Source organism: Coniophora puteana, assembly GCF_000271625.1.
Source record: "Coniophora puteana RWD-64-598 SS2 unplaced genomic scaffold CONPUscaffold_1, whole genome shotgun sequence".
Lineage (NCBI taxonomy): Eukaryota > Fungi > Basidiomycota > Agaricomycetes > Boletales > Coniophoraceae > Coniophora > Coniophora puteana.
In genome coordinates, this window is record NW_006913053.1 from 2,086,333 (window position 1) to 2,105,441 (window position 19,109).

General features: G+C 51.2%; 6 protein-coding genes across 6 annotated transcripts; 1 reads left to right on the forward strand and 5 right to left on the reverse strand.

Moving 5' to 3' along the window:
- Nucleotide 1: 1 nt before the first annotated feature.
- On the reverse strand, nucleotides 2-3,414 carry CONPUDRAFT_78890 (uncharacterized protein). Its single transcript, XM_007764582.1, has 5 exons — nucleotides 2,988-3,414; nucleotides 2,843-2,937; nucleotides 2,213-2,796; nucleotides 836-2,161; nucleotides 2-781 (listed from the first exon to the last, which is right to left on the reverse strand). The coding sequence occupies exons 1-5, from the start codon at nucleotides 3,063-3,065 to the stop codon at nucleotides 177-179; spliced, it is 2,688 nt and encodes an 895-aa protein (XP_007762772.1). The 5' UTR covers nucleotides 3,066-3,414; the 3' UTR covers nucleotides 2-176.
- Nucleotides 3,415-3,687: 273 nt separating this feature from the next.
- CONPUDRAFT_78891 (uncharacterized protein) lies at nucleotides 3,688-4,926 on the reverse strand. Its single transcript, XM_007764583.1, has 2 exons — nucleotides 4,229-4,926; nucleotides 3,688-4,178 (listed from the first exon to the last, which is right to left on the reverse strand). Exons 1-2 carry the CDS (start codon nucleotides 4,538-4,540, stop codon nucleotides 3,837-3,839), a joined length of 654 nt encoding a protein of 217 aa, XP_007762773.1. The 5' UTR covers nucleotides 4,541-4,926; the 3' UTR covers nucleotides 3,688-3,836.
- Nucleotides 4,927-6,872: 1,946 nt separating this feature from the next.
- On the reverse strand, nucleotides 6,873-9,169 carry CONPUDRAFT_78892 (uncharacterized protein). Its single transcript, XM_007764584.1, has 13 exons — nucleotides 9,081-9,169; nucleotides 8,976-9,030; nucleotides 8,665-8,925; nucleotides 8,547-8,616; nucleotides 7,943-8,496; nucleotides 7,845-7,893; nucleotides 7,776-7,792; nucleotides 7,652-7,725; nucleotides 7,535-7,605; nucleotides 7,455-7,487; nucleotides 7,334-7,404; nucleotides 7,166-7,276; nucleotides 6,873-7,106 (listed from the first exon to the last, which is right to left on the reverse strand). The coding sequence occupies exons 1-13, from the start codon at nucleotides 9,125-9,127 to the stop codon at nucleotides 7,065-7,067; spliced, it is 1,455 nt and encodes a 484-aa protein (XP_007762774.1). The 5' UTR covers nucleotides 9,128-9,169; the 3' UTR covers nucleotides 6,873-7,064.
- Nucleotides 9,170-10,701: 1,532 nt separating this feature from the next.
- On the forward strand, nucleotides 10,702-12,951 carry CONPUDRAFT_161311 (uncharacterized protein; the record flags this gene model as incomplete). The annotated part of the gene is made up of 7 exons (XM_007765163.1): nucleotides 10,702-10,770; nucleotides 10,826-10,890; nucleotides 10,955-11,316; nucleotides 11,371-11,397; nucleotides 11,449-11,573; nucleotides 11,630-11,862; nucleotides 11,917-12,951. The coding sequence occupies 7 exons, from the start codon at nucleotides 10,702-10,704 to the stop codon at nucleotides 12,821-12,823; spliced, it is 1,788 nt and encodes a 595-aa protein (XP_007763353.1). The 3' UTR covers nucleotides 12,824-12,951.
- A 69-nt stretch (nucleotides 12,952-13,020) lies between these two features.
- Nucleotides 13,021-15,769, reverse strand: CONPUDRAFT_95240 (CMGC MAPK protein kinase). The gene is made up of 13 exons (XM_007765164.1): nucleotides 15,735-15,769; nucleotides 15,677-15,684; nucleotides 14,781-15,624; nucleotides 14,526-14,719; nucleotides 14,414-14,474; nucleotides 14,288-14,361; nucleotides 13,990-14,238; nucleotides 13,822-13,933; nucleotides 13,622-13,770; nucleotides 13,495-13,560; nucleotides 13,379-13,439; nucleotides 13,294-13,329; nucleotides 13,021-13,237 (listed from the first exon to the last, which is right to left on the reverse strand). The coding sequence occupies exons 3-13, from the start codon at nucleotides 14,842-14,844 to the stop codon at nucleotides 13,194-13,196; spliced, it is 1,110 nt and encodes a 369-aa protein (XP_007763354.1). The 5' UTR covers nucleotides 14,845-15,624; nucleotides 15,677-15,684; nucleotides 15,735-15,769; the 3' UTR covers nucleotides 13,021-13,193.
- Nucleotides 15,770-17,243: 1,474 nt separating this feature from the next.
- CONPUDRAFT_69062 (putative rRNA pseudouridine synthase) lies at nucleotides 17,244-19,085 on the reverse strand (the record flags this gene model as incomplete). The annotated part of the gene is made up of 6 exons (XM_007764500.1): nucleotides 17,244-17,603; nucleotides 17,654-17,904; nucleotides 17,959-18,141; nucleotides 18,196-18,582; nucleotides 18,636-18,820; nucleotides 18,871-19,085. 6 exons carry the CDS (start codon nucleotides 19,083-19,085, stop codon nucleotides 17,244-17,246), a joined length of 1,581 nt encoding a protein of 526 aa, XP_007762690.1.
- Nucleotides 19,086-19,109: the final 24 nt, after the last annotated feature.

Here is a 19,109-nt window from a genome sequence, read left to right on the forward strand (position 1 = left end):
TAAAAAGGCAAGCAAAGCAAGCTGCTGCGATTCGAAACTAGTAATACATTGTAACATTACAATGACATCAGCGCCACGTGGCTAAGTAGCAGGCATATACTAGATACAGCTCTCAAACTTTTAGTCCCACTCCCATTCGCACCACTTCCGCAGAGCAAAATGCGGTCTCCAAACCACTATGATCCATTGCCTGGCTCACCAGCACTGGTGCCAGCGTAGGGTCTCAGTAACAGAGGCGGCGGCCGGGGTCGCTCAAAAGCATGGGGCGCTAGGTCGCCTCTGCCATCCTGTGGCAGAGGCTTTGGTGCGCTGATGTCGCGAGATACGGTTGGTCTAGCCGGTAGACCTACCACGCTTCTCAAACCAGGTATTCGTTTCGGGGATGTCTGTGCCGGCACTTCTGGTATTGTCGGTTGTATGGAAACAACAGTGACTGGTTCTGGAGAATTCGGCGACCCGGGAGCTCGTGAGTGGTCGGGCGCGGTCTTTGTCTCCGTCTCTGTAGGCATCGTTTCCACTTGGCATAACTTTGAAGAGCCCACTTTGAGCGGCGCAACGGATCCCGAGGCTATCGGACTCGCGTTCCTGTACTTCGCTGGAGATGACGGCAGCCCCGACAAACGGCCCGGTCCGAGTCGTGGACCTGTAGGTGCGGGTTTGACGAGCGAGCTGCTCCTAGACGGGGGTACTAGGAGGCTAGGATTTTCACTGATGGACCTCTTGTGAGTTTCCCAAGGCCTTTCCGGAAAGCCGCTCCTGTGTCCTCCTGGCGTTGTCAGATCTGCATTCAAAAAGATCAGCCCAGACCACTATCGAGGCAACCGGCACCACTAACCACCTATGAACGATGTCACGTCATACTGTGTTCCGCCAGAGTTAAATCGCGCAAGCCTGCCAACGTTCGGGCTTAACGAGTCAGTATCCTGGTTGGGCGATTCAGGGATTGACTGTGAATGCGGCGAGCTTGGCATGTCCACTGCCGGTAGTCGAGGTGGTTGGAGGACCACTGTGTCACCACTAGATAGTCGAGATATGCCCGATCGACGTTGCCGACTCCCTGGAACCGTCAACGTTGAACGTGGGGATGATGGCCCGGGCGTTGTAGCAGCCGCCCAAGGTGGGTTGGGGAAATGACTTAGCGAAAAGTCCGACGTCCTGTTTGTATCTGGGGATGAAGCACCTTCCCGTGGGTCATGGCCGCCATCTGACTCGCCCAAATCTGAGATCTGAGAGACGGAGCTGTGGTGAGCGAAGAGACGCAATGCAGCGATGCTCTTATCAAGCTCATTCTGTTGGCGCAATAGCTCCTCAATTGAGGTGTCGCTCCGGGAGCTGGGTGAAGACGTAACGCTGGGGTCATGCATCGGCGGAGGTGGAGGGAGAGGTGGAGGTATGCGAGGCAGTATTCCATGAAGACTATAGATCGGTGAATCCTGTGCTTTGGCCTCAGCAGGTGTGATCATCATTGGCAGACTCTCATTCGAGGCTGAAGCATTGGGTAGCTGAAAGTCCAGTTCACTTGTCCGTAATCTCGGTGGTGCAGCCGGTGCTGGTCGTGCAGGTAACTCAAGCTCTTGGCTACTGCTCATAAGAGCAGTCTGACGTCTTGACGCTGCTGCACTCGTTCCCACAGGAGAATCGGGCAACGAGTTACCCACAACTGTGTTAACAAGATTTCTCCAATCAATAGACTCTTCTGAGAGGGGAGATACATCCTTCTCGCTGGCGGACGACGAGTTTAGCGAGCCTTCCTCAGCATCTCGTCGAGCCCACAGGTGAGTGGTGTCATCGAGAGTTGTGACTCGCCGAGACAACCTCCTCGACAGCCGACCAGAAATCCAGGATGCCATGCGTGCACTTGAAGCACGCGCCACCCGGCGTAAAGCTTCTGTACTCGGATTTCTGTCTGAGTTCGGTGGTGGGTTGAGGACGATAGTAGACATGCGAGGAGTAGTAACCACCGGGGGCGAAACTCTGAAGGTCGAGCTACGCGGCTGACGAGGCAGCTTCATGCTTTGAAAATAAGGCTCTTCAATCTCGAACTCGGTGATAGGGAAGGCCTGAGGCATCCGGTGAAAAGTTGCCGACATGGCGTGAACTATCAGAACATAGATTTCTGCGCCAAAGAGGAAGCGACCTGGAGTAGACTCGATGAAAGCAACTATGCGACTAGGTTAGGTGATATAAATGCTTCATATAAAAAAACACGCACAGCTTAGGAGATTTCCTATGGAGATTCCTATATGGATAAGAAGGGCGAACAATGGTGCCGCATACTCTTTGAGCGTGGATGAGGCGCCGAGTGCGTTAATCATCAGTTTCAGCCCAAGCAAGATGGAAGCGATAAGCTCGAGTGAAATTTCTGCGGCGTAAACGTTGCTGTATCGATCGAACTGAGAGTCAGCCCTCCAGACAATTGACAGAACAGAGATAACCAAGGGGGCCACAAGAAGAATATACTTGAGAGTGTATCCGACAAGGCCCCACCTAGCCCATGTCCCACTATGAAGGCCGTCGTTGGATTCCAAGATGAGAAAGTCGGACCAACTGCCTTGCAGCAAGGGTGATGGTCTGGACTCGCGACGAGATGGCTCCGCAACCAGTATCCAATAGAAGAAGAACAGCAATCCGATGGAGATAGCTAGCAAGACCTCTCTGGCAAGGACTAATCCATGGGCAGTCTGTATGGCAGCCAGGGAGGGGCGTCTTGATGCCTCCAAGACCAGAATTTGACCCAAGTCTAGTATGGCGCTCGAAAATGCGACGAGAACTGCAAAATAGAGGCAAAGTGCCGGTCTACAAAAAGTGAGAAAGATGCTCGCAATGTCATGCGAGGACGTACACGGTGAAGCGCCTGATAGTCAAGAAAAACATGGACGCTCCAAAAACCAAAATACCGACGGAGATCAGGGGGATATCAGAGAGAACGAGGTTGACCTAGGAACGATGAGTGGGAGCCAGACTGACCAAAAAAGGAGGGTGCGTACTGCACAGTTGCCGCTCAGCAAGAGCGCGGCAGGAGGGATATATCCATTGAGGCCGGTATCGCACACATGGGTGGGCATGATACCGTAGAACGAATGCAAAGAGAGCTGCTAGCGCTCGAACGAAGTGGAAGGTGCACCGTTACCTGTCGATAGCCAGCGAGTCACGGGAGAGAAGAAGACGTTGATCCAGCAATCGCACGGATGAGAAAATGAGTTTGACGCTCTCCGGGTCCGATGGTAGGCAGCCACTCGAGCAGTGTGCACTGCGCAAGTTAGCTGATGAGATGGGACACAGACCTGTAGAAAGCGGTGGAAAAAGGAAGGAAAGTGCAGGGAATGCTATGATCCCTCTGGCCGCATAGGCCAAGTCAAGAGACGAACAAGCCTGGAGAAATGGAGCGGAAAGAAAAGGAGGGCGAGAAGCAAAGCGAAAACAAAACCGTGCCCAAGTTTGACGCGAACAAATCCTGGCCTGGGACCGGGGACCTGACGACGGGCCAAGAAGTGTAGCGCTATATGATCCACTTGACCCGGGCAATGAGCAAATGTACCTCCCAGGCTGTCCTATTTCAAGCATCCGTGAGACTGGCGAATGGAAACTCACAACAAAGAAGTCGCCGGCGGAGGAGATAAACTTGCTTCAGAATATTCGAATTTGGTGTTGACAGGTGTTGACCCCCTTTTCGGCCCCAAGCAACAGGCTAGTACATAACATTCATAATTGGTCGTACACATGGCTCATCAGATCGTCCCGACACAAATTCCCAGATCTTCCTACAAAGATACGCTCTAGAACGTTTCGTCACTATGCAATTTTGAACAAGGTCCACTTAGCAACTAGGGCATCTTTCACACCCCAAAGCTCGCGCCGGTCATCTGCCTCACCAGAAACATTCCTCGTCCTTCCTCTCTGCTCGACCGCATGCCGATAACACTCTTTGGACGCGGCCTGGTCTTAGCGAGTTGCTTCGAAGGACTGATCGACATCGCGCGTTGCCTCGTGCTCGAGCTCTCTCCCGTTAGCTGTCTCATCACCCCCGGATCCGGTCCGCGCCCTGTGAACTGTCGCGCGATCGTTGTCGTTCCCGTGTTCTGGGGGAAGATGCTCGCAGATCGGCTTGGAGACGAGACCAAGGATTTTGAGTGCGAATGATGCGTTTGATAGGTTCTTACATCCGATGGCAGGAGTAACTATTTAGATTCAGCAAATGGCGACTGTCAAACTGCATCGAGTGACTCACGAAACATTCCCGGCACCACACGTTACCGTCACTGTCCCTCTTAGCAGCGCTGTCCAATCGTTTTGCACAGCCGGGCCTCGTCTTTTCACGCTTCAGGCGAGCACTTTTACCACCACAAACAAGGCACGATGAATGCCAACGTGATCCCTGAGGACCGGGCACTGTGTCTTTTTCCATAGGAGAAACAGACTTGTGACATCCCCCACAGACTGAAGAGGTTCCAAACCGCTGGAACGGCGAAGATGTAACCGGTGCCGTGGGGGTAGGAGCTTCGTATCTTGATGACGAGGTTGGCTTTGATATCGGAAGCATCGACCGTCTCGTGGGCGGTGTGCTGCTCTTGATTGTTAGTGCTTCCAAAGGCGCTGGTCGCTTGACTGGACTCAATATAGCTGCGGCGCGGCTATAGACGTGCTCGGGGGGTGTACACTTTACGTGAGCTAGTCACAACCTTGTCCGGCGGCGGTCTCTCAAGGGACGTACCTCTGCATGACACGCTCCTCCTTCTCCTCGAACAAACAATGCCTGACCATCTTGAGTCTCTTTGAATGCTCTATCGCACACGGAACACCTGAAGCATTCATTGTGATATGTCTTTGGAGGCCTACTTGAATCAACCTCTGGAACCGTGACAAAGTGGCCACCGCCTTGTACAGAGAACAGTGACCCGCCGCACTTTGCACACAAGGAGTCTGCCGTAAGCGCGGCAACTTGCAATGGTGCTGGATTGAGCGCTTCCCTGGACAACTTCGTAGAGAGCCTGCGCTGACGCTGGCCGTCAACGATACTATCGGATCTAAAGCTACGGCTCGAGCTGAAATGTGGCGACCTTTCCTCTACATTCATGATATCCACCACATTGGTAGGTTTGGGGTCGAATGTAGCAGGTGAGGACGGCAGTGAAGATTGTGACGTGGTGTCTGAAGTGTCCGATAGGAGATCAGGTGTAGTTGGCATGCGAGATAGACTATTGAAAGGCGATCCCAAGCTGGAGCAGCTAGCACTGTTTCGCAAAGATGGCCTCTTGGCCACAGGTAGCTTGGAGGGCGTGATAGTTGGCGACTTAACAAGGGATAAGTCCGAGCTCAGGCTTGAGCTCTGTGAGCCAGTGTCCTGGCTAACGATCGAGTCGGGGGAGGAAGAGAAGGGCTTCAAGAACCGTCGTTTCATCTCTTCAACGGCGTCACGGGAAGGTCTCTCCACATAAGGGCTACTTTCCATTAATTTGTATCCGGTAGTAGACGCTGGAGTCTGGGGTGCAGAATGCTCGAAGCTTTCCAAACGATCACGGCTCGCACGAGGAGTAACAGTGCGGCTAGTATAAGAAGTTGAGACCCTCCTTTCACGATAACTACTACCAGTAAGTGTTGGTCGGAGAGGTGCAGAATAGTCATTATCATGCGCTGAAGGTGACTCTGTGGGGGACCCTTTTGTCGGAGGTCGATCAAGGACGTCGCTTAACCGCCGGGCGAGAACTTCAAGGGCTGGACTGCTTTGCCTCTTTCGAAGGACACCGAGCCTTTGCTGTAGCTCATCCATGGGAGAGCCACTCTCTCGGCGATCAGAATTTGAACGAGAGCGAGAACCGCCGAGACTTGTCGGAGAGTCTACGCTGTTGAAATTCACTAAAGCTCGAGGTTGGGTGGGCGTTGGATCCCGCTTCAAACAAGTGTCGAAGCAGTCAGCGCATGAAGGTCGTCCAAGAAGATCCACCATGGGCGCGTCGCCTATGTACTTCGCACACCCGTTACACTGGAAGCAGCGCTTATGCCAAACCCGGCTAGAAGCTTCAACGAAACCCCCTTCGCTTTTCAATATGAGAACGGGACGATGACAGGAGGCGCAGTCCCCCTTGGATCCGCCGTTCTCAACGAAGCAAGAGCGACATAGGAATTGCTCGAAACCTTCAGGTGCTCTGGGATTTGGATAAATGGTTGCATCTGGCGGGAATTCAGTGGTACAAAGAGCACATCGATATGATGCTCGGCTCTCTTTCGGTTGCAAGACTGAGCCGTATACCTTCGATAGTTCCGGGGCGTAGAGTGACGGCAATATATCACTATGGGTGCCAGTACGGTGAGAGAGAATGATCGGTTCGTCATGCTGGGGAAGAGAAGCCTTGGCAGATTGCTTCAGAGGCGATGCTGGACGTGAGGTAGCGGCCAAGTACTGAGACACACGATTGCCGAGGGAAGAGGAGGACCGAGGGCGGCGAAGGGGGTGAGAGGATTTGTTTGTCGACTCAGACGACTGTGACCGAGAATGGGGTGAAGGGCTGTCGATCACCGGTGGTTTCGTTCTTGTCGGTGAACCCTCCTTGGTAACATACGTGCGCGACCATTTGTCGACGCCGGAATCTTTATCACTGTTCCATTGGACTACCGGCGCTGTATGCGATTTATAGGCGTCAGCTGTCGGTTGCGATTACCTGAGCAAAGCCATCAATCACCAAAGACGTACCAACGGGGAGACCGCCACATTTACACCGAGGGCCTGATACAATGTCACCGCACCTCCTACAGAAGCCCATTGCAGTTTTGTTAACCTAAATGAAAGAGAAATACGATGTTAGAGAGGGACAGGAGTTGCAAGATCGTGATGGACTAGTTCAGACACGAACCAGAACACGAGTTGAACACAAGGCGTTAGAGTCACGTGCTAAAACGCAACAAACACATGGCATCACGTGGTATATAAATACTAATACTAGCAATACTTATTTATTTCTTCGTCTGTGTACGAAAGATTGCAGTAAATTTTAAAAATGGGATAAAATCAATGCATACATATACATGGAAAAGATCTTGGACTGTGGCTCCATACCATCCATTAGATTCTATAATTTAGCTCCTAGTGGCTGCCAATCCACCCGTTCGACCTGAATATGTGTGTTAGCGCTCTGTTAGTGCTCTTTCAATGTTTTGTTGCAAAACTTACCAGGTCAGGGACCAGCTCTTTCACAGAGCGGGCACCCAGCGATTCCATGCAAAACCGGATTTCTCTTTGAAGAATGCGGGCGAGATGCACAACACCGGCTTCACCATATGCCTACGATAAGTCAATGAGTGATCGGAATATGGGACAAGAAGATAGGAAACCACTGACACTTTGAGCATACAAGAACGCGCGTCCTAAGCCAACCGCCTTGGCACCAAGACACAGTGCCTTAACAACATCTATAAGATAGCGTTAATCGGACAGCACATGGGTAATATCTCAAACGAACCAGTTCCTCGACGGATGCCCCCGTCAATATACACTGGATTCTATGAGCGCGCATATATCAATGCCACGAGGGCTACACACCTTCAGTTTTGTCGAAGATATCTGGGCGCTGCTGGCGTATCTTGTAAAGTATTTCCATTGGTGGCAATGAGCTATGATTGTGAGCGAGCATAAATAAAGCTAGGGTGGTGCGCTCACTATTCAAGCTGGCGACCGCCATGGTTCGATAAGACGATACCGTCGCACCCAGCTTCCACGGCAAGAACAGCATCCTTTCAAGCTATTAGATAATGTGATGTTGGCTGTTTCGTCTTGAACGCACCGCAACAGACTGCACGCCTAATTGAAGCACCTTTAGAAGATGTTACGAGTCGGATATAAATCAGCGAACCTTTGACAACAATAGGAAGTTTGGTGATGCTTCGTATCCATGGAATGGTCTGTAGTCTTTATGAGATATAGGACCACAATCTGGACAGTGGCACTGACCTTTTCCCAGGTCATGTCCATGTCATTGTTTCGAATGAGGCCTCCGGCCGTGCCCAATATGTCAACTTCACCTTCATCCGCTTCCGATTCACTCTTAACACTGAGTCCTTGATTTTCGTAGTCCTCGATGAAGAATGGCGCACGAGTGTCACGTTCGCGGTTGGAAGCAATCAGTGCATCTACTGTGAGGAAGATTGCTTTATAGCCGAGTTCCTCGACTTCCCTAATACGTTTCTCGGCAGTGTCGTCACGCCTATGCTTGTACAGCTGAAAGAAGATAGTCTGATCAGGGCCGCGAGCAGCTGCAATCTGACCATACGAGAGCGACGCATTGGTTGAAACCATTTGCAGTATGCCGGTCTTGTAGGCGCCTCGGGTGAGATTTACTTCTCCCAAAGGGTGTCCAAGTCGGGCAAGCGCAGAGCCACTGATGTATACGGGAATCGTGGTTTTGTAGCCTAGGATGGTAGATGTAGTATCGCAATTCGACACGGCTCGCATGACTCGAGGAAGAAAGAAGAACCTGGAGAACGCACGGGCGTTCTCGATATTTGCTGCAACGGAAATGAGTCTACACGAGCGAAGAAACCTACTGAGAACGTACAAACTTCGTCGTCCGCTGCAGACTCATAATATGCAAAGGCTTTGTAGGGCAGTATCTGCTTCGCTGTTTCCTACGCAAGAGTCAACCACGCTGTATATCAGAGTCAATGTTCTCTCACCTCTATGTCTCGTACACTGATCATTCTCCGCAAGGGAGGCTTGACCTTAAGAGCAGCTTCGATACGCTCCTCATCCCGAGTCTTGGGTTGATTCTTCTTCTCCTGCCTGAGCTCCGCAATAGAGGCAGAGTCGAGACTCCCTAGATGTTTCTCTAGAGAGATGTTCTTGTCGAGAGCATCGGAGGGATGGATAGGAACGTATGCTTCTGTCGCGTCGTTGCCAGCGTATCTCAGAATGACTTGAGCTCCTCCTGGGTGATCCTGTAAAGAAACGATTTACATCAAGTCGACTTTGAGATGACTAGACGCACAAAGAGAAAGTCAGTCACGTCATAAACCTTGTTACGAATGACGACCCAGCATGAACTGTAGGAATAAGTCAGTACTTGGGTGCAGGACCGGTTGAAGCGGCTCACGCCGTGGTATTGTGCTGAGCAACCTGGGCTAAGGAGTATTCAGGCATGACGGAGTGCACCCGATGCAGTCAGCGTGGGATTGAAGATAGTCTGGGGGTCGAAGAAGGGTATATATTGTTACAGCCGCTCATACTTATATGGTCGCGCGGGACAGGCGGGATGGAAGATACGGACCGTGGTGCCCGTCTTATGGGCAATCACTTGGTCGGCTGTCGGAGCGTCAGGCTGATGGGGTTCTGGGCATTTCTCGCGGGTGTTCGGCGCCACGGTCCGGCGTTCGGCACAGTCTCGCCAGAAAATCAACTATGCGTGACGCGCGGTGGCGCGCGTCCGCGTCAGCCCCTGAGTACTCCCGCGCCCGCGCCCTCCTAGCACAATCCTAGCATATAGATGTGACGGTCGATCCACAGCTCTTGTATCCTCTTAACGCGCTATAAGATGCGTATATTCACTTTATTATCCCTTCACGTCCTCGTCGAGCGTAATCCCAGCTTTCGAACACATCATATTTCCTCTATGCAGATAACCGACTTCGTTGACTATTGCTGCGACTTTCACCCCGATTTCGTGAATGCGCAACAGGAAAAGCGCGACACAACTGTAGCGTCGCCCGCTATACCTCTCGCTCGCTCTACTATATCTCTCGTAAAACCAGGATCCCAATCTCCTTGTTACGCCCTCTTTGGGACATATTCAAGGACACAATCTGGATGATCCCCCGCACTCAAGAGTGCATCAATCATGATGCCTACGTCTATACAATGGAGGAGGACGGCCGAGAGCCTGAGGATGGTATAGGCGTGTTATTATTCTGTTACTGACTGGGCGAGTCTGATACACAATGTATACACAATATTACTACATTTTTCCCGATTGACCAACACATTCGCGTGTCGCGTCCCTATTCTCCTGTGGCGGGGGGAAGGGAATATGTGGTCATTATTTCAGTCGTGCCTGGGACGGTTCGGGACACAATCAGCTCTCCTTGTGTATAGGTCAGTACCCGCCCAACAAGATATGTACCAACCACATCGTGCCTCTTATCCTGGACCCATTGAGCCAGCCCAACATAAACCACAGCCCGATACTTTATTTGAAGGTCTGTTAAGTACTAATGTGAGTAGTTGCTGTTGAGCAAAACTAAAGACACTGTCAAACGCCGGTGGCGAGCCCCATCAAGTGTTGATTCCACTCGGGTTGGTGTAGACCGAATATATGTAACACATTTCAATTCGGGCTCAGATCTCGAATGAAAAGGCATATGCAAGTGTTGGGCTGGCAGTGCTGCCGGGGCGATAACGCCCGCGGATTTCTTCATTGTAATGATGACTGCCTAGAACGAGGGGACATCTGGGGACATGTCTAAATCATGATCGTATGCTTTAACCCTGACCGGGACCCCCGATTTCTTCGCCGAACTTAGAAGGCGAACGCCGAACGCCGAACTCCAAAAGTTCCCAATTCCCCATCGTCCTCCGGAGCGTCGGAGCGTTAGAGATCACGTGGAGGAGTGGGCTTTGTTTATCGCGTTTGGGCGGTTGCCATAATCGTCTCGAAGTCGAACTAAGCCGACGTGACGGCGTCACTTAGACTGTTCCCCTGTTGCACGCCTGCCGCCAGTATGGTCCACGTCCCGTCCCGCAAACAGCTTGAGGTGATGAAGAGAGTTGACATACAACGACTCTGCAAGGTAGCTTAGCGACTCCACTTCTCCCACCGGTCCTCGTTTCTTACCCTTTCTCCAGGACTTTGGCGTCAAGGCCAACCTTAAGACGGAGGCCCTCATCGACCTCCTTGTTGACGCATCCAGGTTCGCCATCTCCCACGCTCAGCCATATTCTCCCCACTGACTGGCTTCGACGATCCAATGCCAGCCCCCTCCCTCCACGGCCAACCACAATCCACCCTCATCGGCCAAGCCGCATTCCTAGCCGCACCTCGGCTAGACAGCGCAATCGTTCGAATGGCTCCATGGTTGTCCATGGCTCGGACGAAGAACGAACTGTCCCTCCAAAGCCGTCCACCATTGAAACCCATCAGTCATCTCTTCCCCCCACAGACATTCACAGCCGAAAAGCAAAGGTAACACAGTACCGGCTTGGCGTTGGCCGGCCTACAGCTGCTGGAGGAAGTGGAGCGCGTATTGTCACCAGGTCTTCCAACTCGTCAAAAGGCAGCAAGCCTGGTCCAAGTGCTCGGCCTGCCCAAGTGACTGGTGCTCCTATTGTAGAAGAAGGTATAGACCATCTAAGCCACGAAATAAGCCCCTGCTAAGTGCTAATGCCTGTAGAAGATGTCAGGTCACTCGCCTCTAAAGGTAACCATGTTGACTACTAATACACGCTTCCTAGCTCACACGAAACTTCAGTGAACGACCTAGCTCGAGATAACAGCGTTGGTGCATCAGTTCCAACACCCCGCTCTACAAACGAGCGCAGGCCGGCACTACCCGTCGCTTCCTTAGAGTCGATGCATCAAGTTGTGGCGGAAGCTGTGAGCGACGTGACGAGCTGGCTAGCCGTTATATACTCACGTCCATGTCTAATCAGATGAAACCGTTAAAGAAGGAGAACGAATCTCAAAAGCAAGAGCTCAAAAACCTACAGCAAAAGGTGGAAAGCCTCGTTGAGGACTTTGAAACTAAGATCCGGGTCCTCTCGTCTGAAATCGACAAACTACGAGAACGGGTACCCCGAGCATCGATTCATGAGACTCACCGGGCTCCCATGCCCCCTCCTACTCCGAAGCGAGTACGCACACCACCACAACCTTCTGCCTTAGGGTAAGAAATATTTCTGTACGCTCAAACTTTCAGTATTAATTTGGTCATCCGCAGAGGTCCATTCATCGAGAGACCTTCCGTTCATGATGCTTCAACATCCTACTGGCCACCAGCCTCGACATCCAAGTCTCCCGAGCGACCTCCTGCATTCGTTCCAAGTTTGCTCGGAAAGCGCCCGCGAGACTCGATCACCAGTGACGCTACAGGGTTGTTTGAACAAGGAGATGAATACGAGCTGACGGATGAGCAGCTAGCAAAGCTCGTCCCTAGACCTCCTCCAAAACGCGCCAAGATACAGGGCGACTCGGACGTTGCCGGAGGATCTTCAGGGGCGCACATGGACATAGATGGCGGTGGCCAAGATCCTTCAATCTCCGGCGACATCGAAAGGATCAATGATGACACGCGAACCATGGGTTCACCTCCACCCGCAGAGCGCCTTCCGGACTTCTTTGCCACATCACCAACTCCCACAGGTGATGGTGCTGGGCCTAGTATGATGGACGTTCACTCGTATAATTTTAACTTCCTACCGACAGCCACTCCTGCTCCCAATAGCCTTCCGCTTGCGATGGGCACTTTCCCCTACCCGGAGCCCCCGACGTCCCCTTCCCCAGCCGATCGACCAAATAGCCGAACATCACAACGGTTTACTTTCGGCATTGGACGCGGATCGACCGGAAGAACACAACCTCCCACCTCAGCTCCTTCCGAGGTCGCAGGAGCAGGTTCCGGCACGGTCGACCCCGCCTCATTGCGGAGTATACGGCGGCAGCCCTCGAGTAGTGAAATTGGCGCAGGGTTCGGACTCACCAACCTAGCAACCGGAGATGCTGATATGGATGATATGCCTGCCGTCAATCGAACAATGTTTGGGACTGAGCTCGAAGGCGATACGCGTTTCGGAGACTTTGGCGTCGATGGCGTCGCGAGCGGTTTTTGGACAGGGGGTCGCATTTGAATTACACAGCATACTCTCATTTTTTGTTTCTCTATCGCAACTTGTATTTTTCCCTGCATGCTCTGGCATCACTCAGCTTCGCTAACATTAATCTTATTAAAGCTTTTCATCTATTAATTCAATCGCTGCTCATCCCATTTTTTTTCGATCTTGACGTTCAATACCGTATAGTCACTTAGATGGATCGCGAGCGTTGAATTTAGATACATTCCATTATATCCGGTGATGTTCAAGATGCCCATTATTACAGAGTGAAGAGGACGTATGCTAATAAATAAGCGTAAGACATGTGGCCAAACGTGAGTATGCGCAATGTATATAATTTAGTGAGTCCGACCAGCCCGAAGCCGTCATCCGCCTTTGACCTTTATCAGATTGCTGGCATGAATGACATGATCTCTTCATAGAGTAATTCTGCGACGAAATTAGCTCATCGTGACACGTCAGACATTAAATCAAGTTAAGCATACCTTTCAGTTCTGCCTTTGAGAGATCATCTTTGTACTCTGAACGCGATGTAAGTACGGGAAATGTGTGAAAATTGGATACGCTTACGGTCAAAGTCAAAGTAATCTGGATCTAACGAGGCGACAACTGGTTCGTCTTCCGGATCATGCTATGCCGGATAGTCAAGACCTTCTCTCCAAGTCAAGGGGCTGCATGTAACTTACGTAGGAAGCGAGATATGGGTGTTCCAATGCCTCATCGACAGACATACGCTTCCTTTGGTCGAATGTCTGGAGAATGAACGCGAATCCCCTCAGCCACCCGCTGTGTTTGCGCGCGAATGAAACTCACCAGTGTCCGCTGTAGGAAGTCGATAGCGTCTGGAGATGCTTTGGGAAAGAGTGCAGGGAATGATTTTCGTTTACGAATGGGCAGGGCCCTAATGTAGTCGCGGGATCTTCTCGAGGTGATGGAGTAAAACTCATCAAGGGTGGGTGTACCTGAGACGAGTGTGAAACGCTGACATGAAACGACGCGACAAGGTTCAATACCTATGACGTCCAAAATAAGATCCAGCTGGTGGCCATAGTCTCGACCAGGGAACAGTGGTTTCCCAGACAGAAGCTCAGCCAGGATGCATCCTACAGCCCAGATGTCAACAGCCTGCAGCATCATTGGCGTGAGTCAAATGATGTGCATGGGATGGCAAAATCACGTACCTTGGTGTACATCTTAAATGACAGCATGATCTCGGGAGCACGGTACCATCGCGTAGCAACGTACTCTGTCATTAACCCGACTTCCTTCCCCCCAGAAGATGTTGACTTGACACTACGTGCCAGTCCGAAATCGCATACTTTGAGATCACAATTGGCATTTAGGAGTAGGTTGGCAGGCTTTAAATCCCGGTGGACAATGTCAGCGCTATGGATGGATTTGAGTGCCCTCAACGTTTGGTAAATGAAGTACTATAGACACGATATGAGAGACTCAATCTAACGATTAGGGGGCCCATACCTGGCAATGATCATCCGTTAGCTGTTGGGTCCGGATAACTCGGTGGAGGTCCGTTTGCATCAGCTCTTGAATAACTTCTCCGGAAGTTAGCAACACGCGTGGGTCACTGAAGCCGGTCCAACTTACAATACACCTCCTTAAACTCAACCAATGATGACGGTTTGACGATGTCAAGAATCGAGATGATCTGTAAAGCATCATTAGACAGTGTAGCATCATAATATTATGAAAAACATACGTTCTCATTCACGCAAGTTTCCGAAAAGAACTTGAGAAGCTTCAGCTCACGCAACGTCCGTAAACAGAACAAGGTGTGATCGAAAGGGAGAATCTTCTTGATGGCTACCTGTGTCCCTGACGGTTTATGGAGGGCGGCTGCTACTGTGCCATAAGCGCCTTCACCCAGACTGTGGACAATCTCGTAGTCAGGTCCTGTCAATGTCCCGGTCAGGTTAATATGCCTCAAAGGCCTGGAAGGGATGTGTCAACCTACCCACAGCAAACTTTGGGATGGCTTTCGGAACCTTGGCTTTTACAGGGGCGGGGGCAGCAACCATGCTTACTAGTGGGCGGTGACAGGTGAATCAAGGTCTGAAGGAGTGGTATTGACGGGGCATGATGGGTGGAAGTGTATATATAATATGTGATTCAGTGACGCGCGCAATACGGGATGCATATTGGAGAAGTGCAATTGATGTGATGGAGTTGATGAAGCACAGCGATCCACTCAATCAAGCCCCAGTAGTTACGGGCGGTGTCGAGTGGCAGTAATTCGTTTGGGCCGTAACTGGCCGTAACCTGAAACCACGTTGATCACCGTGGTCTGACAGCTTGTCAGCAGGGATTGGCATATATATACCGGCAGGACAAGAGAGTCGTTTCGGTTACTTCAGTCAGTCAACAAACTGAGGCACGGGCGTACGGGCGCGTTGCAGTGCGCGATGTTGAAACTCGTTGAACCCTAGTGTTAGCCTCTTGCCAGGTACAAACCCTGCACAGCCATAGCGAGCCAGTGCCAGACACCAGCCCGATCTCGGGTTGCTCGGTGGCTTGATTAAGACTCTTGAATCCGCTAGGCCCCAGACCTACATACGTCCCTTACCTTAAAGCATTGATGTATCCATCCCGTAAGGGTACGTGGTTAAGTATCGGAACCGCGTGGTCAAATATCGGACTGCGACCCCGGTGAGCGAGTTCGTTGCAATCTTCGTGCTTCAGATGAGCAGTTACGCAATACACTCCGTAGTGATCGATGATGTATGATGCAAGAGAAGGCGTTCGCGAAGGTTCGCGATCGATAGTCCGTGCGCTGCTAGTGGGTGGCGCCGTAAGAGGATCTGCAAAGCTGTGAGCAAGAGACCGATGAACCTAAGCGTCAATCAAACCAACATTAATTTCTGCACCAGTTAACCAAAGTAAGCTCATTACAGAACTCTACATGAATCACCTAGGTCTCACGAATAACCACGGTATTGAAAACCGGTGCCGAGCTTGAGCATGGATATCTGGATGTCGAAGGGATATTTATATCCCGCCGACAGGCACAGTACTTGTAACTAAAATGAAGCCATGATCGCACTGGGCAAGATTGGATGCATACCGAAGTCGGCGATGCCATCTGAAGATTGTGGGTGTTTCTGATTTTACTATCCTTCGTCGTTCATAGTGAACTCATACCTCTCAACTCCAGATGAGCCACAGCCCCTCCACTGTGCCGCTGCGATGGGGCCCTGTGTTGCGTTATCTCGCCGAGCATGAGCCGGCGGCCATCCATCAGGGCGGCCCGCGTCGCACCTGGTTTCCTCTCATGAAGTCAGGTACGCGAGCCACTTTGTCCGTCCGCTTTCACCATTTAAGGGTTCTGGAAGCAATTAGCCTTGAATTAGCCCCTCTTTATCGTCGATTCTCTCTCATGAGTATGTACTCCGAGTTTCGTACTCATGCTGCCGGTCCTGGCCAAACCTTTAACAACCCTTGGAACCCCACCACCAGCTCATCACTTAAACCTCTGAGAGGCCCGCTGGTGCAGCGATCACTCATTAGCGTTACACCCTCCACTCCTACCCCCGTCGCTCGTTTTTCTGATTTACGAAACATACGTCATGTTCTACTTGAAGTGTTGTTTTGGTCTCTTTCTCCTTTGGGGCCTGGGGATGACTTCTCTCGCTTCCTGCGAGGCTCGTCTGGGTTCGATGCAAATTAATGACGGTTCCCTTGGCTGGACTGTGGAGGTGCTTAACTTTGTCTTCCTCAGTGTATCCCGAGCATAGCTGATACGTAGTCAAGGATATTTCCACCCGCGACCCCGCGTCTTATATGCTCTACATGTCTGATATTCTTGCTGAAGCTGACATTGATGGCCAGTGCCTTGATGAAAAGCATCGTGAGGATTACGCAAGTTGTCTTTATCTATGTTATTTTCCCCAACCTCTCTAACAACTACTACTATCGTCGAAATGTGCAGGCTTTGCCACAGTCAGGGCGTATGCTGGAGTTTCACTCGCTCAAAGAAAACATCCTTTCCGCATCTAAATTCCAGGTCAGTACTTTGAAATCACTGTTTTTGGACCGCTCATACGTGTTGAAATATAGGCCAAATATTCGTCCTTGAATGTGTCCACCTTTCAAACCAAATCGATCGGCCGAGGTCGTGTGGCCCATTTTCCAAGGAATCAAACCCAGCACCGAGGCTGCAACTTAGCGAGAAATACCCTGCGTCGAATTGCTATCGCTGGGATGACCATCATGCTAGGCGCCACAGTCTCTGCTCTGCTTTGAATTCCTATCATTTATGACCAAGTCGTCCATCCACAGACTGGTCTGCGAGATGGCAGCTTCTTACTTTTATTCAATGTAATGGGTACTTGTTTGTTGTCTCCCTGTCCTATGTGGTGCCACATAGCAGGTACAGAATGGTTATCTTATTACAGATATCAAGGGAAGGGTGTAGAAAACATTACGAATCAGAATCTTCACCGTCTGCAGCAGCTAATGATTCCCGTGCCTTCTGCTCCTTCTTGAGCCGCTTTCTTTCTCTCCGCGCATCATCATCATCTACCGTTTCAGCTTCACGCTTCTCCTTCTTCTCCTTCTTCTCCTTCTTGCGTTTTTTGCGTTCAGCCTTTTCTTCCTCAGTCTCTCCTGCAGGTGCTTCCGAGACCATCGAAACGTCAGCGATCAGCGTGTCGACTACCTCGGATTTTCTCTTGCGCTTTTTCTCTTTCTCGTCTTTCTTCGTTGACGCCGTCTCCACCTCGGTGATGGACACTGTAGTCTCTGTGACCACAGTCGGTGCAGATGTGGATGCGACAGGTTGCTGCAGAAAGATGTCATTCGATAATGGAGGCTGGCAAACGTGTCTCATACCTCGCGGTTGTAGTCGACATAATCTCGACTCCACTCAGCAGGAGTGACTCCTTCAATTTTTTCGCCGTGCTTGCCGAGCTTGCCGTCTTTGACCATCTTCTTCTTCTGGATGGCCATCGGACCCAAGCCCCAACGTCGGGGGTATGTATCCCGCTCCATGATGCAACGTTTTACTTTAGCAACTACACCATGATCGCACGTCGCAAGCTCCACGGTGGTCATTTGCGCGATGGCCAAAGCAATGGCCTCACCTATGAGCAGCTAAGTACCTGTGCAGAAACGACGTAATCCCAAGAGGACCGTACCTTTTGTGGTCATAAGCACCACTTCATCATTCACCGATATGTCTGCCTCGTAGCGCAAAAGGCCAGGTATCATGAGTTTGGCACCGTAGCAAACGGCATTAACGGCACTGTCTTTAACCACAATCCGCTTATACCCGACCAAGAGGCTTTCGAGTGGCCGTATGACGCGGCGAAGGTACGACTCTGCATGGAAAGCTCAACGATAGAACCCACAGTATATGCTTCTGCAAAGCTTACCGTCGCGGGTATTGTCATAAGTCCACTGCGCATCCAACACGTCGTGCATGGTGACGATGTCGTCATTTTCCGACATTGCACCGCTACGTACTCTCCGCAGTTCCTGCATGTGGCCGCCAACACCCAACAGAAGACCAAGATGGACACAAAGCGTCCGAATATATGTGCCCGCCTCGCAGGATACCCAGAAAACAGCTAAGTTCCTCTTTTCATCAAATTCAAGGAGCTTTGATTCGTATATGGTGCGGATGCGAAGCTGACGCTTCACAGCTGAAATCAATGGAGGGCGCTGGAAGAGAGCACCACTCAATGTTTGAAGGGAGCGGGGCAGAGCGGTAGGATCGGGAAGAGACGAGTGAAGCCTGAGTACGCATACGTACTCCTTTCCTGGTAGATCGACACATTAAAACCGTAGTAACGAATGCATATTTTATACGGACCTGCTCCTTGCTGCGACTTGACGAGACGAGTAGCACGATCGATGCAAACAATAAGACAGCCGGTAACTTTCGGATCGAGCGTACCGCTGTGGCCTGTTTTCTCCACGCGCAATATGCGGCGCAACCAAGCAACAACCTCATGCGAGGAAGGGTTGGATGGTTTGTCGAGGTTAATAACCCCTGATCTGTGCTGTGTGAGTACCTATGCAGAGAAGCAACCAAAGATGAGACTTACTTCACATAAGATTGCAGGTCTCGGCGGAGGGGAGAGTTGCCTGAGGAAATCGGTGTAAAGTGACTGGACCGGACGAGGAGTTTGTCGTAATTTTTAAGAAGGAGAGGCCACTGGGATGTGTCGAGCTTAGGCTGTACATCTTCGGGCTTGATTGCATAGTCTGACTGCTTCTGGACGGAGGCCACTTGCTCGCGGGTGAGTTCACCTTGAACCATTTTTGCTCTCTTCACCGACACCTG

Excerpts from the sequence above, each read along its gene's own strand:
- CONPUDRAFT_78890 (XM_007764582.1), bottom strand. The coding sequence starts at position 3,065 with ATGCCCACCCATGTGTGCGATACCGGCCTCAATGGATATATCCCTCCT. Across the intron at positions 2,797-2,842 it reads ACTATCAGGCGCTTCACCGT|ACCGGCACTTTGCCTCTATT; the intron begins GTACGTCCTCGC and ends CACTTTTTGTAG. Across the intron at positions 782-835 it reads CGTGACATCGTTCATAGGTG|ATCTGACAACGCCAGGAGGA; the intron begins GTTAGTGGTGCC and ends TTTTGAATGCAG.
- CONPUDRAFT_78891 (XM_007764583.1), bottom strand. The coding sequence starts at position 4,540 with ATGCTTCCGATATCAAAGCCAACCTCGTCATCAAGATACGAAGCTCCT. Across the intron at positions 4,179-4,228 it reads TGTGGTGCCGGGAATGTTTC|TTACTCCTGCCATCGGATGT; the intron begins GTGAGTCACTCG and ends GAATCTAAATAG.
- CONPUDRAFT_78892 (XM_007764584.1), bottom strand. The coding sequence starts at position 9,127 with ATGCCTGAATACTCCTTAGCCCAGGTTGCTCAGCACAATACCACGGC. Across the intron at positions 7,894-7,942 it reads TGGACATGACCTGGGAAAAG|ACCATTCCATGGATACGAAG; the intron begins GTCAGTGCCACT and ends TAAAGACTACAG. Across the intron at positions 7,405-7,454 it reads GGGCATCCGTCGAGGAACTG|ATGTTGTTAAGGCACTGTGT; the intron begins GTTCGTTTGAGA and ends GCTATCTTATAG.
- CONPUDRAFT_95240 (XM_007765164.1), bottom strand. The coding sequence starts at position 14,844 with ATGGTTGCTGCCCCCGCCCCTGTAAAAGCCAAGGTTCCGAAAGCCATC. Across the intron at positions 14,362-14,413 it reads TGAGTTTAAGGAGGTGTATT|TTATTCAAGAGCTGATGCAA; the intron begins GTAAGTTGGACC and ends CTTCCGGAGAAG. Across the intron at positions 14,239-14,287 it reads TAACGGATGATCATTGCCAG|TACTTCATTTACCAAACGTT; the intron begins GTATGGGCCCCC and ends TCGTGTCTATAG.